At 39.3% G+C, this 16,228-nt stretch overlaps 1 protein-coding gene across 1 annotated transcript in view; it reads left to right on the top strand.

Moving 5' to 3' along the window:
• The window catches only part of LOC103517271 (cytochrome b5-related protein-like), a gene marked incomplete at its 5' end in the record, with an annotated part of 60,076 nt that extends 44,048 nt beyond the window's left edge, over positions 1-16,028 (top strand). The window contains 3 exons of the mRNA XM_026829423.1: positions 13,632-13,835; positions 14,310-14,463; positions 15,121-16,028. Coding sequence (XP_026685224.1) covers positions 13,632-13,835; positions 14,310-14,463; positions 15,121-15,249 — 487 coding nt within the window. The remainder of the gene's footprint in view (positions 1-13,631; positions 13,836-14,309; positions 14,464-15,120) is intronic.
• Between the last annotated feature and the right edge of the window lie 200 nt (positions 16,029-16,228).

Below are 16,228 nucleotides of genomic sequence, written 5' to 3'. Positions count from 1 at the left end.
TGAGTTTACCCTTCTTTTAAGTTCAAAAAAATTCCGTATAAAAAAATATAAAGGTTCAAGTTATTAGCTAGATTTTGATCAAAAAAAGAAAAGACATAAAAAAAAAAAAAAAAAAAAACTCAAAACTCAGGGGACCCTAAAACGGATATTTCCACCCATTTCTTGATTTTTGAAAATTTAATAATAAATAATAATAATTAATCTTGTAAGGGCAGAAGAAAAATACTTATTATGCCCAGATCAAGTGAGTATAAAGAGAGGTTATGTTAAGTTATTTTAGAGAGTTAGAAGAGATGAATTCGTCAATCCTATATTTGAAAGAGTTTGTTGTAGGGGCTGAAACTATGTCGTTAGTAAGCGAATTCCAATTGTCAAATACACGGTTACTGAAGAAAGATTTCCTGATTTCTTTTTTAGCTCTTTCTTTAAATAGCTTTTTTGAATGACCTCTGGTTCTAGTTGAGTTGTTAGGTATAAAAAGATGCTTCAAATCAATGCTAATGTACTTAGTATGTTGCAGGATATTTCCTGCAGATTCGATATATGCGATCCCACATCGAAGGTTGATAGCCATCAAATCGGATGTTAGAGACTGCCGAAGGCAATAATCCTGTAGATTTCAATCTTGAATCTCTCTCTCTCTCTCTCTCTCTGTCAGCCTAGTTGGTTTGGAAGGTATAGCACGCTTCAAGCGCTAGTTCGCGGATTCGATTCCCGTCGATAACCTATACCTTATCCTCATTCTCAATTTCTCATTAGAAATCGTGATTTATCAGTTCCCTACATGATTTGCTAAAATTAGGTAAGGAGATGTTATATTTATATGCCTACATATTTTTACCAACCTTAATCGCTTCAACAATGCAAATCATGATACATATTACAATTGGAAGACTAGTATTTCAGTCCGCATATTTCCTCAATGCGTTGAACAACCAAATTTCGCGAAAAACAGTCCAGTTTTCCGACACTATAACGTGATGAATATACAAAACAGACAGATAAAATACTTAGTTGAGAAATGATCAACTATTTCCACAGAAATTTCAACCCAATAGGTTTACAGTCAAAAGGTCCTTTGGGCTTCTGCACAAATACAGATACCTGTGAGAGTGGCTGGTCCAAAACATTAACTTCATAAGGCCTCCGTTGATACAGTTCCCTCTATGGAAGGAAGGAATTTTAATTGTGTTAAGCATAAATCCTTGTCACAAATATCGTTCGCCGATTATTACACCTAGATCAATTTTATGACTTGACGTGGACTCGAACCACCAACCTCCAGATCCAAAGTCCAACGCGTTAACAACTGCACCACTGAGGTTGGTCTCCGTTGGTACAGTTCTCTCTATGCAACACGAGTCTGGTAAACCCGAGGGTTAGCTAAACGCTAAACCTATAGAACATGATCCATGATATTCTACCCAATGTTTACATTCAGAACCAGAAGTTCAAGAACAGCTAGATCCGGTCTGTAACATAATCATTGCTAATACGCATACTCTACCATCGAAACTAATGATAATAATTATTAACATCGTTTTCATTATGTAATGCTATATTCGTTTCAAATACCATAGGCCAGGCTTGTCCAACCCGCGGCCCGCGAGCTCATTTTTGCGGCCCGCGAAGGCCCGCCTAAAAAAATGAACGAAAATGAGAAATAACAGTAAATATACTAAATAAAATAATTAATGCATGAAAAATTTCAAATTTATAAAAATTATCCCAGTTTACCTTACAAATTTCATAGTTAGTTTCTAATTCTAGGTAGGTAGGTACCATCAAACGCAATGCTGTACATAATATCATAGTGGCACGTGGCATCTCCTTTGAACACCCCCCACCCCCGTCAACACTCAACATGCAGGCACAAGTAGGTACACAACGGCTACGCATCGCCGGCGGGGAATAGGGGAGGGGGGATCGGACGAGTCCCTATCACACCTTCTACGTTTGTGTAGTTTTTGCGGCCCGCCAACTCTCTACCTTGGTCTCTTGCGGCCCTCGGGTGCCCTAAGGTTGGACAACCCTGCCATAGGCCATACAGGGTGTTCAACTTCAAACTGTCCTGTAAAATCAATTTTAGTCCCCTTAAAAAGTCCCCGGGACACTTTTTAGATCAAGAAACCATTCTGTCTCATGTAACTTGTATCGACGAATTGGTACAACTTTTATTTATTTTTAACATTTATGGGGCTAAAAAATGATTTTACGGATCAATTTCCAATGTGACAGTTTTAAGTTGAACACCCTGTAGATAGTTTACCTATAACGGCATAATTAAGTTAAATGTAGGTACATAATAATATGTGGGTATACAAGTACATAGGTAGGTATGTACCTATGTATAGATCAGTCGGTAAGCAATTAATTTTGTACAATACCTATGTGGATCAGGGTTGTCCCCATATACACTTGAGTGCAAAAAAGTTGCACACCAAACTCCAAGTAGATATAGAGACGAAAAAACTTGGACCCCGCCGCGAATCGACACGGGGACCTCCGTTGTGCAAGCCTAGTGTGATACCTAGTGATGGGTAAATACCCGGGTACTTATTTTTGGGGTAAATACCCTGGGTATTTACCCGGGTATATACTATATACCCAATTTTTATAAATACCCGGGTATTTTCAAGAAGTGCCTCAGTCGAATTGTGCCCGGGAAACTAAAAAAAAAAAAAAAATCAAGTGACGATGTTTTTTGTTTATTTTTCTTCTTTTTTTAAATACCCGGGTAAATACCCAATTTTTATTTACCCACCCAGTGGGTATTTACCCACGACCCATCACTAGTGATACCCACTAGGCCAAAGGCTTTTTCCTTTGAAAATTATTTCTAACATTTGTATCGAGGAAGAGTTACCTATCAGGATGAGAAAAGTAAGGAAATAATAAAATAATATTGATAACAAAGAAACCAAATAGGTACCTACCTACCTGAACCAGGTAATAAAAACTCAAATTCAATGTTGACAACAACATAGGTAACAAGAAACAAACAATAAAATATAAATACAATATCCTATTGACAAATCCTGACTCCTAATCCTTGATCCACTTCGAAATCCTTAATTGAATGTCAGTAGAATAAGGATAACCACCTGAAAAGTATACCTGTTTCCTTAAGGATATTAGGATAAGGATAAGGAAAAGGAAATTTGATAATTATGTACAGTTCATCTCTTGTCTGAGGCCCGCCACTTCAGATGGTCTGAGTGCGAGTGGCGGACATGATGTGTCATCTTTGACTTTGATACAATACAAAGATATTGCATCAATTTTACATTTAACTATGCGGCACGTACTTTACAGTGCAGAAATTGCACGTTCCAACCCTACAGTACCATGCAAAATTGGTACTGTTGTGGTATTGGTACATCAGCTGGTAATGGAAAACCATTACCAGCTGATGTATTGTTGTCAATCGATCTCTCCTAGTCACCTCTATTGTTAGTCTTAATTCTATCTTACCTAATGTAGGTAGGTACATATAATGTTAGGTACAATGTAGGAAGGTACATACAATGTTAGGTACAATGTAGGTAGGTACATACAATGTTAGGTACAATGTAGGTAGTAGGTACATACAATGTTAGGTACAATGTAGGTAGGTACATACTCTAGGCTCGTTTGTTTTCATAACATCCGAAGCGCCCTTGGGGAGCCCGGCCCGGGGCCAATAGGACCGTATAGACCCCTCTGTTGACGGCCCTGCTGAATATTACCCCCTCGATGATGATCTATTAACCTCATAGAAAATTACTTTCCATTATAAAAAGAGAAAACACTTATATCTGCCTCTGTGTAAACAGATTTGTGAAACAAATGAGCTATTTTTGAAACAATATTGAAGAGATAATAAATGAGCATATTTGTAAAATAAAATGAGCAAATTTGCAAAACAAATTTTAACAGATTTGCAAAACAAATTGCTCATGTAAATATTGATTGTTCTCGACCTTTTGCATCTCTCGCGGGCCACATACACAGGGGAGCAGGTTTGTATCCAGGATTTTCTTGAGGGGGGGGGGGTAGAAGCTCTACATTTTGGAGTCCACCCCATAGTAAGAGAGAAAAAATTAAGCCTGAGGGGGCCACCCAAAAAGGTTCGCGGCCTCGCGGGCCACAAAAATGATCTGAGGGGCCACATGTGGCCCGCGGGCCGCTAGTTGGAAATCGCTGGTCTATCTACATAGCTATCTTAGAGTAATAATATGGACTGGATGCAATCGTTTACACATGTTCAATCTTATCAACATATCAATGTTAGGCCAGCCACTCACCGTCAGCTAGACCTGATCAGGTGTCAGGTATACCTGACAGAATCAGTTGTACCTGATAGTGTGTGTCCACATCATCAGGTAGACCTGACCTTCGGACCTTTTAAGCCGAACCTGTCAGGTCTACGTGATGGTGTGTTTGCTCATCAGGTGTCAGGTACCTATACCTGATCAACTGACAGGATCAGTTGTACCTGTCAGGTCCACCTGATAGTGAGTGGCTGGCCTTAAGACACATGCAAATCTTAGGTACAATGTAGGTAGGTACATACAATGTTAGGTACAATGTAGGTAGGTACATACAATGTTAGGTACAATGTAGGTAGGTACATACAATGTTAGGTACAATGTAGGTAGGTACATACAATGTTAGGTACAATGTAGGTAGGTACATACAATGTTAGGTACAATGTAGGTAGGTACATACAATGTTAGGTACAATGTAGGTAGGTACATACAATGTTAGGTACAATGTAGGTAGGTACATACAATGTTAGGTACAATGTAGGTAGGTACATACAATGTTAGGTACAATGTAGGTAGGTACATACAATGTTAGGTACAATGTAGGTAGGTACATACAATGTTAGGTACAATGTAGGTAGGTACATACAATGTTAGGTACAATGTAGGTAGGTACATACAATGTTAGGTACAATGTAGGTAGGTACATACAATGTTAGGTACAATGTAGGTAGGTACATACAATGTTAGGTACAATGTAGGTAGGTACATACAATGTTAGGTACAATGTAGGTAGGTACATACAATGTTAGGTACAATGTAGGTAGGTACATACAATGTTAGGTACAATGTAGGTAGGTACATACAATGTTAGGTACAATGTAGGTAGGTACATACAATGTTAGGTACAATGTAGGTAGGTACATACAATGTTAGGTACAATGTAGGTAGGTACATACAATGTTAGGTACAATGTAGGTAGGTACATACAATGTTAGGTACAATGTAGGTAGGTACATACAATGTTAGGTACAATGTAGGTAGGTACATACAATGTTAGGTACAATGTAGGTAGGTACATACAATGTTAGGTACAATGTAGGTAGGTACATACAATGTTAGGTACAATGTAGGTAGGTACATACAATGTTAGGTACAATGTAGGTAGGTACATACAATGTTAGGTACAATGTAGGTAGGTACATACAATGTTAGGTACAATGTAGGTAGGTACATACAATGTTAGGTACAATGTAGGTAGGTACATACAATGTTAGGTACAATGTAGGTAGGTACATACTCTAGGCTCGTTTGTTTTCATAACATCCGAAGCGCCCTTGGGGAGCCCGGCCCGGGGCCAATAGGACCGTATAGACCCCTCTGTTGACGGCCCTGCTGAATATTACCCCCTCGATGATGATCTATTAACCTCATAGAAAATTACTTTCCATTATAAAAAGAGAAAACACTTATATCTGCCTCTGTGTAAACATATTTGTGAAACAAATGAGCCATTTTTGAAACAATATTGAAGAGATAATAAATGAGCATATTTGTAAAATAAAATGAGCAAATTTGCAAAACAAATTAACAGATTTGCAAAACAAATTGCTCATGTAAATATTGATTGTTCTCGACCTTTTGCATCTTTACGTGCATGGGTTATCCGGTTATCCCAGTAGGAGGGAAAAAGTGATAATAAACTGGCAAAATTCTTCAGTAAAAATAAAATATAATACTTAAGTAACAACAACTCGAACTATTTTACATCCTCTTGTATAGGGTAAGGGTATAGGTTATCCGTTTATCTCAGTAGGGGAAAAAATTGCAAAAATGATAAATTGGCAAAATTATTCAGTAAAAAGAAATTCAACTGCAGTATAAATAAAATAGTAAAATTATGCCTACCAATAAACTATCTAACAAAAAAATAATAAAGTAATAATAAAAATTTCCAATACTTAATCTAACAATAAATAAACAACATAAAGTTAAATAACTCTCAGTTTTGTCAAACTTTTCATCCGCATAATAGCCTCGATTTCATTTGAATAACAAAATGTATATAAACATACAATAAACAATGCATCCGGATAACAAAAATGTAGTATGTAGTCATACAATATTCAATGCAATTAAATCCTTTTAATGGTGCTGCTCTCAAAATATGAACCCTATTGTTTGTATACTGTACGAGTACTTGACTGTATTCTGTATTGGGTATGTACATAGTTGTTATTTGTACAGTCATTTAAATAATTAAGAGCTCCTAATTACAAGTGGCTGAAAAAGTTTTTTTAAAAAAAAAGAAGAAAAAAAAAGGTTTGATAGGGGGAACTGCAACCGCTAAAGGTCTTATCGTCTCGAAATAGAAGAGAGAAAGAAGACAGGATAGGAGAAAGCCAGCCATTCCGAAAACGAACCTTATCCGTTCAGGATAAAATCCTCCCCGGAGCATTGGGAATGACCACTCTTCGTAGATTCAGGTAATCCCTGATATCTTCTTGAGAAATTTTCCCACTTGGAAAATAAACCTGTTTCATTTTTCTTGAACAGGTGACAGGTGGCATAGCTTGGTGACGCTCTCAGAAATGGAATGTGAAGAACAAGAAGAAGAGAGAGAGAGAGACCAATAAGAAAAAAAAAGAAAAAAAAAAATAGAAAGAAAATAATATAAATCATACATTTAATTTCCCGGAAGTTAAACTCCAAGAGTTTTCCATAGAAATTGATCGATCATCGTATTTTTGCCAAATACCTACCTGATATTGTAGTAGTTCATAACAAAGTAGACAATTTTACAAGTTTTACAAACCAACAGTTGTACATAGATAAATTGGAACTTGACCAAAGCAATCCAATTCTAGTAAGGAACATAAAAAGGAGCGTCTACAATTCAGTCGACCGGAATCAATCGGAAATTCGGAACCCATTTATAGTAGGCAAGATCAGAGGATTTTGGTGGAATGGAAAAAGAAAAGGAAAACGTTCTTATTCTTAGTGTGGACGGTGTTTAGACGATGTCGATCGATTATATTGTAGAGTTGTAAACGCTCCTTAAATATTCATAACTGAAACATCAAAACATTCCAATTCTACCAAAGCAGTAGACGCCCAAGATCTGAACCTTGATATTCACCTAAGAGGATTCACAATCCATCTCCATAGGAAACCATATTCCGTCATGTAATCTCTCATATCACTGATTTAGCTCTAAGCAAAATATTGTACGCATTACACATCTAAAATCTAAATCTAGTAGGTAAATCTAACTTACTACAATGTTGAATATAAGCACAAGTGCGTCTAAACAATGATCAAATGACGGCTTTGAAGCTTTATCATGATTAAATCAATCGGTCAAGGTCCCACAATTCGGGGATCGTGGGTTCGAGGCCATGTTAGATAGGTAATTATAAAATTTATAATTCGTATTCATGTATGTGAGGATTATGTTTGATAATAGCGACTTAGTCACTGACTCTGAACCCGGAGATAGTTGGTTCAAGTCTCAACCGAGGCGGAAATTTTCTTGTCGAATTTTTCCGTGGATGGGCGACGCATCCCTGAGGTGACACAAGCTTTCTACTCATTTTTGAACGGATGAGTCGAAGGAAGTGAAAAGTGATTCCAAGTTTTAACTCAATATTTCCTCTGATTCGGCTATTTCTTCTGCTTACACACACACTCTCTCTCTCTCTCTCTCTCTCACACACACACACACACACACACACACACACACACACACACACACACACACACACACGCCAAGGTACTATATCATTGCTTCAATTTCAAGGTCACAAATGCAATCGTTGATAAGAGCGGAGTATCGATGTCGGATCGACGAGACCTTTTTTTTTTTTTTCTTAGATAAGCTCTATTATAATTTTTTGAACCACTAATTATACAATAAATTACCATAATTATTTTTGTATCAATTAAAAAAAAACTAGGTACCATAAGTTCATATCTTGAGCAAGCCCCCTTTCCCAATCATTTACCTTGAGCGCCTTTCTGAGCGGCGCTAAGCGCGACGACGGTGCGGAAGGACTGTGGCGCATTCATGACGGACTGTACGACCTGAGCGGCTGGATCAAGACGCACCCGGGCGGTGCACAGTGGCTGACGGTAACCAAGGTGAGAAGAGCAAACATATTTCTCTTCGGCCAGACCTGGAAGGTCGCGTTTCCTTGTAAGCGCCAGGTCGTGAGGTCGATTCCCAAACAGATAAGGTTCGTGCTCGGAACGATAAGACCTCCGTTATTACACTTATTACAGTTCCCTTACAGGAAGGGGGGGGGAAGGGGGGAGAGAAAATCGGAAGCATGACAGTCCGAAAGAATGGGATGCAATAGTCCTACATACTCAACTCCGCACACAGGAATTTCGTCAGGGAAGATCCCATTTCATTGTAATGACAGTCCGAACGTGTGTGGCGGGAAAAGCTTCAGGCCCGGTCTCTCAGACCGTCTGACAGACATAGGGCTCAAGCTTTTTCCGCCACACACGTCCTGTCTGACAGACCACGGTCTGAGCGTGCGTGGCGGGCACTACATTTTAGCATTTTATACCTAAACACTGAACACCTATACTATACGAGTTTACGATTAGAGCATAGACACTATGTAGAAACTATACGAGTTTACGAGTAGAGTATAGACACTATGTAGAAACTATACGATTTTACGAGTAGAGTATAGAGTGTATAGACACTATGTAGAAAACTAGACGGAAAACTACTTATTCGAATATGACACCTTCCTATTGATTTACGAGTGGATTTTTTCTCCGCTTGCATTTTCCCACGACTGAATGGAAAAACATCCATCGTGCAAACCACACTTGGAAATTACATGTGTATTTGGAAATTACATATGTATGAATTTATTTGGAAATGATTTGAAATCTGAAACGCGACCATAGTAAATTATTTACCACAAATAATTCTGCATACGACACAGAAATACAGTCGAACTTGTTTAATTGGGACCCGTCTGAATGGGAAACCTGGATAAACGGGGGGGAAATCGTGGCCCCTTGAGCCCCTTCATTTGTAATTGGAAAACACTTTTGTATCTATTTGGGAAACCTGGATAAGTGGGAAATTACTGTTGTGTTTTATCTTGAAATATGATTCATTCCCATATGCAAACGTGATCTCGACCTTCCAGAGCCTTGAAGTCATTAGGATTCGGTCAGTAACTCGTGATAGTATGGTAATTGCATACCTGGATCTGCAGAATATGATATCGTTGGAGAACTGTTATTGACAGAGATACCTGTCTAATCAAAGTTTTCAGGGGTTTAACACCAACCGTACACTGTCTACTGGCGTATATCTCACCCCCACAGCACCCGAAAGTCAGGTCCGCCTGATACCTGATGAGCACACACACTATCAGGTAGATCTGACACCTGATCAGGTCTACCTGATAGTGGGTGATGGCCTTCGGTACAAGTTTGAGCTCGATTCGACTTTCCGACAGCTCAATGGCGGGCATTAGAAAATGTAGTTTAAACTTTGAATTAACATTTGAAGTCTTCAGTTATTATTAAACAATTAGATTAAACTTTATTTACAGATGGTAACATAATGTACATAGATATAAGTAAAAATAAAATAAAATAAAGTTTGATCAAGGGTGGGGTTAATGCCTATGGCATTCTCTATTCAATATTTTATTCAATATTTACTCAGTACATAGCCTTGCCAGAGACTTTATTTTCGCCAAAGTTGGTTGAAAATGAAACTCCACCTCGTACCAAAAATAGCAAGATGTGACCTTGGTAGCTCAGTAGACAGTAGTTCTACGTGTCCAGTAGACAGTAGTTCTACGTAGTTCAAACGACTCCCCGTCACTCGCACCATAAAATGACCGTCATAAAATTCAAAAGTCATAAAATTCAAAAATAGATAATTATTGTAAAAAAATCATACCTAATTGGTAACTAAATATCGCGTATAATATCTCTAGTAGCAAGGTCAAACTTTCTTGACTTGGCGGGGCGGAGCGCTACCGCGCTCCTTAATTACTTGAAAAGAACTTTTTTTTTACAAGTCTCATTGAAGGTCACAATTTTTTTCTCCCCTAATGCAGTAACTGCAGTCAGTATAATATCCTTCTTTCCCCTGATGACCCTGATTCAGTCAGTATCCATGGCTTATTGCTTATTGCCTTCGTTATAATACCTATAATATACCGTCTGGTATAATACCAACTAGGTACTCACCTAAGTACCTAAGAGACAGTAGAAAAGTAGAAACCTATAAAAAATCAATACCTTGTTTTATTTATAAATAATCTATTTACATTTTAGACCACCTTATAGCTGAGAGTGCTGAGACTCAACTAGATCTAAATAACTATATGTAAATATGTATACAGGCTTTTGATGTAATTGAGCTGTGTCCACCTGTCCACACAAAGTCGATGGCGTGGGCTATGTGTGGACACGGCTTTTTATACTTACCAATTTGACTTTGAGGGTAATTTTTGTCTTATTTCATTTATTTACAGATGGCACCAATCAACTCATGACACAAATACCAGCCAGAACCCTGTAACCTTTCACCAACCTTCTCCTCCGCTCTTCCCTTCTTCTTTCCCCTCCTTCATCTCTTTCCTTTTCCTTCCTTCCTACTCCCTTCTCTCCTCCTTCCTACATCCTATCAATTTCTCCTCCCCCCTTACTTAATTCTCATCTCTCTTCTCCTACTTCCTAACCCTCCTCCTTCTTTTACTTCTTTCCTTCTCCCTACATCCTATCCATTTCTCCTCTACCTCATTCCCCGGGGATAAACCATGGGACCCCGAATCTACGTCAATAGCTGGCCGGAGCTCAAGCGTCCCACCTATTTGAAGGCGCCCATACCCACCATCGGCGCCTTCCTGAGCGGCGCTAAGCGCGACGACGGTGCGGAAGGACTGTGGCGCATTCATGACGGACTGTACGACCTGAGCGGCTGGATTAAGACGCATCCGGGCGGTGCACAGTGGCTGACGGTAACCAAGGTGAGACTAGCAGGTTGCCCCTTCGAAGATTCGTAGAACCTTAACCCGTCTTCTAGGGCTGTGGGGCCTTCTACACCTAAGCCTTGAAGTGGGCTTTTTGTGTTTGGCTTCTCAAAAAGCCCACTCCGAAGCTTCAGTGTAGGAGCAAACAGCCCTAAAGGATAGGTTGCCTCTTGGTTCGCCCTGGAAAATTGATCATAACTCGAAACTCAAGATTGGTTTAGATTTCGGGCAAATCCTTTCTTATTGCTCATCTAAAAGGTATTTTTTCTTCAGCCAGTCTGGGAAGGTCCTGAGCTCCTGAGTTCCTGACTGTCTGACAGACCGCGCGGTTTGAGCGAGAGTGGCTGGCACTATACATTTTATCATTCTATACCTAGACACTTACTGTACGAGTAGCTACTATGTAGAAAACTAGATGAAAACCTAAGTATTCGAATATGACACCTTCCTATTGATTTACGAGTGGATTTTTTCTCCGCTTGCATTTTCCCACGACTGAATGGAAAAATACCTAACATCCATCGTGCAAACCACACTTGGAAATTACATGTGTATTTGGAAATTACATATGTATGTACATATTTGGAAATTACATATGTAGGTATTTGGAAATGATTTGAAATCTGAAACGCGAACATAGTAAATTATTTACCACAATTTTAATAATTCTGCATACGACACAGAAATACAGTCGAACTTGTTTAATTGGGGCCCGTCTAAATGGGAAACCTGGATAAACGGGGGAAAAATCGTGGCCCCTTGAGCCCCTTCATTTGTAATTGGAAAACACTTTTGTACCTACCTATTTGGGAAACCTGGATAAGTGGGAAACTACTGTTGTGTTTTATCTTGAAATATGATTCATTCCCATATGCAAACGTGATCTGTCTAGGCAGTAGACTACTTTGTGGTTATGGTTACCTACATGTAGTAAAAGCAATCATTGTATATGGAGTAAAAGCAATGAATCAAATGAGATTGTTTTCTTGCCTTTCTTGCAAAATTCCTGTCTTCGCAATCAACAAAGATTTGCTGTTTTTTCCTCCTTCCCTTTTCCAAAGAACATTATTGCCTTTTCTTATGGATTTACTATCACGTCACGTGAGCTCATGGGGAGTCAGAAAGATGTAGTTTTCAAAGTTTTCCCATAATATTGTAGGTAATTATGATAGCCAGACTGCCCTCACATGACGTGATCTCACGTTGAGTGACAGCAACACTGTCCCGAACGGAAATGAATTTCACTTAGAGGTCCTCTTTCGGATAACCATTGAAAATACACAAGTGACCTGTGGCAGCAAGTGTGGACGTAAACGTCAAAAGTGGAATCTCTTTGGTGGAATTAAAAAAAAGGTAGCATAGTAAAATACAGCTTTACCTACCTATGTACCTATTAGGTGACACCGTTTTTATTATTTGATTTAAAGGTAAGGGAAAAGGGGGTCATCTTAACAAGATCTAATTAGTGAAGAGATCTAAAAGACATTTAATTAGTGAAGAGATCTAAAAGACATTTAATAAGGGAAGAGATCTGGTCCGCACGATGCACGCATCGTGTAATCATGCCGCGACATCAGTTGCCTTATCATGATCCAACCAGATATGATTGGATCAGCTGATTGGCAACTGTTGTCGAAGCGGGATAATTTTAATGTTTGTTTTGATTTTTATATTTTTTAGAATTTAAGTTTTGGAGTTTTGAAATAAAGATAAGTATTAAGTTGAGTTGAGTTTGAAAGACGTTTAATTTATTTACAGTAATTTACATATCATAAGTCAAATATTTTCATGTTGGATCATGATAAGGCAACTGATGTCGCGGCAGGATTACACGATGCGTGCATCGTGCGGACCAAGATCTAAAAGACATTTAATAAGGAAACAGATCTAATTAGGGGGAAAAAGGGAGAAAAAAATCTAATCGCTCCAAATTACTCCAGATTAATTATCCAATTTAAACAAAACTTGTCGGATTTAAAGTTTCCCCCAGCACCTTGTTTGAGTATCGACATTAATTAGTATTGCTTAAGCTTCCTTTAGTTTCACCCATTGTCGATAAAATCTCTTTACTCATCTAACTTTGTGCTGCTTTTTCCTCGGTGTCATTAAAAATAGCTGTGTAACTACACAGGTACACAGGGTATGGATAAGGTTGTGTGTTACAGTGTCGCGGGTTTGATTCCCGACCGGGGGGCGGATTTTACCCTAAACAGATAAGGATCGTTCTCGGAACGGGTGGCTTTCTCCTATCCTGTCTTCCTTCTCCCTTCGTTTTCGGGACGATAAGACCTTAGCAGTTACAGTTCCCCCTATCAAACCTCTTTAATTGTCAGTTTATCAAACATTTTTTCTTCCTTCTTCCCAGGATCTTCACCAAAACCCTGTCGCCCCCCGACGCGCTCTGCCTCATGCCACCCATCCTAATGTACATCTGTACCAGTGGTAGCTTAACCCAGGTGCTCTTTCTGTGGGCCATCATGATGGGCTGGGGCAGCTTTCTGTTCGCTGTGATTGGCGTTAACGCTGCCCATCACCATCCGGATATATTCCATCAGGGGGATACTCCTAGGTGAGTACTTACTTTCTGTGTCCTCTTCTTTCTCATCAAATCTTTCTTCCCCAGAAGTTTGAGACGTAGATTGCCCTCTCATTTGCCGCAAGGAGATCTGCTCGCTGCCACATCAACAAAAGGCGATTCAGGGCCTTCGAGGTCAGGAATGGTGAGCGGAAAATACTAGGTCATTGACATGAAGCCCCCATGGGATCTGATCAGACTCAATGGGGCTCGTAGGGATAAACAGACATGGTCTGGCTGACAAAGACGATATTTCGCCTTTAGTTTGCCATCACCAATCGGATAAAACTAAAGCCACTACAACAGCAACAAACTAGATGTACACCTTGGAAATCTGCTTATTCTATTCTTATTTCTTCTTCTTCTCCTTCTTCTGGATTTCCTTTAAGTGGCAGGATTTTCCTGGAGGAGCTCTTGCACCCAACCACTAATTTTTCTTTCACTGTGAGCCTTCTTATTCTATTCCAGGGAGGATCGGGACTGGGGTATGAATCAGATAGACGCAGTCCGATCCCGGCCTGATGAGAGGAATCAGTTTATAGTTCTCACCACATTTGGAGAGCACACTCTTCACCATTTGTTTCCTACGATAGACCATTGCTTCCTACATATCGCCCATGAGGTAAGAATTCTATCTAATCTAAATCATGAATAGATCAGTTGTGCTTACTTGGGTGATGTTTCAAAGTCATAGAGCAGGAAAAATGAGGACCAACGGAATTTTTCTTTTTCTTCTACGACTTCTAGATCCCGAGATAAATCGATTAAAAAAATACCGGTAAATCTAGAAGAGCGGGGAGATTTTTTTAGCGGGTTGAGCGGCCAGGTGGTGCCACGGAAGGGCCGAAACACCATACCCTCTGAAGCCGTGACTCCACAGCACATAATGGCCCTCCACATCATGGCTGGGAAGTCCATTCAAAGATTTTTCCTCCTCACATAAAAAAAAAAAAGGCCGGCGGGTTCGATTCCCGCCCCTCGCCCCTGGGGCAGATTTTATCCTTGATGTGATAATGTTCGTTCTCGGAACGGCTGGCTTCCTCCTATCCTGTCTTCTTTACTCCCGCAGTCTAAACAAGGTCTTATATATTTCATAGGTAAAGTTTACAAATAAGTATATAAACCTTGCTTAACTTCAAAAAAAAAAAAAACAAAAAAACAAAAAAAAAAAAAAAAACAAAATTATGTAAAACATGTTGTAATATGTAGTTTTGAAAGAGAAAACTTAAGAAGGAAAAGAAACACCTCTGTTCATTTTGATCCCTGTATTGTTTCACAGGTGTTTCTTCGGGTGTGTCAACAGTTCAACATCAAGGTGGAGACCAAAACCGGGCTGGAGTTATTGGCAGGACAGATTCGACAGTTGAGTCGAACGCAGCCCAACGACAGACTGAAATATATGAAGTGATGATAATATGGAACTAAGTGATAAAACTGTAGTCAAGTGACTTTTGTGATACGTACAAGTGATATTATTGATGTCATCTGATGACGAAAAAAGGAATTTTACGCCGTCGATCGACGAGGTGAACCTATGTATATTGTCGAGGCAGTGTGGACGGTTCAGTCGACATCAATGTGTGGACACAGCTAGTCTAATGCTAAACTTCCATGAATAGCAAGGAGGGTAGTGTTAAGGAGACTTGAAAGTAACACCCATATTTATGAACAAAATGCTGGCTCTTAAGTTCGTGCTAAGCATGGTCTCAAGGCATTTGATTGGTCAATTTCGACTTGAGACTGATCTAAGAACGATCATTCTTGTTTATAAATACGAGTATAAGAGTGAGTTTTTATGGCACCCAAACCCAGTCTAAAAAGCAAAATACCCCCGTATTTTACAAATTGATAGCGTTATGCTCTTTTCTTTTTTCTCTAATTTGTGAGACAGGATTGTTTATTTTTTTCCTGAACCACCCTGTCGCGAAGTGCAATAAAAATAATTTAATATCAGAGGGATAACTTATACAGGGTGTTCTTGTAGGGGTTTAACGTCGCTGTATGATTGCTTAACCCTCCATTCGGCGACAAGCTACCCGCCTCCTCATATCAACCTCACCCAGCTTGAGTGAGGCTGGGAAAAGGCTTCGGTAAGCGATTGTCCAGATAGTCACCCATCCGGTCACCGGTAAGCGATTGCCCAGATAGTCACCCATCAGGACATTTATTCTCTTTTCCTCCGGAGGTTATCTTTTGCAGAGCAACTTTTTTTTTTTTTTTTTTTTTTTTTTTTCCTTTCTCCTCCGCTCTTCCCTTCTTCTTTCCCCTCCTTCATCTCTTTCCTTTTCCTTCCTTCCTACTCCCTTCTCTCCTCCTTCCTACATCCTATCAATTTCTCGTCCCCCCTTACTTAATTCTCATCTCTCTTCTCCTACTTCCTAACCCTC

Source organism: Diaphorina citri, unplaced genomic scaffold (assembly GCF_000475195.1).
Source record: "Diaphorina citri unplaced genomic scaffold, Diaci psyllid genome assembly version 1.1 scaffold1791, whole genome shotgun sequence".
In the NCBI taxonomy this organism is placed as follows: Eukaryota; Metazoa; Arthropoda; class Insecta; order Hemiptera; family Psyllidae; genus Diaphorina; species Diaphorina citri.
This window is presented reverse-complemented; position numbering and strand designations above follow the sequence as displayed.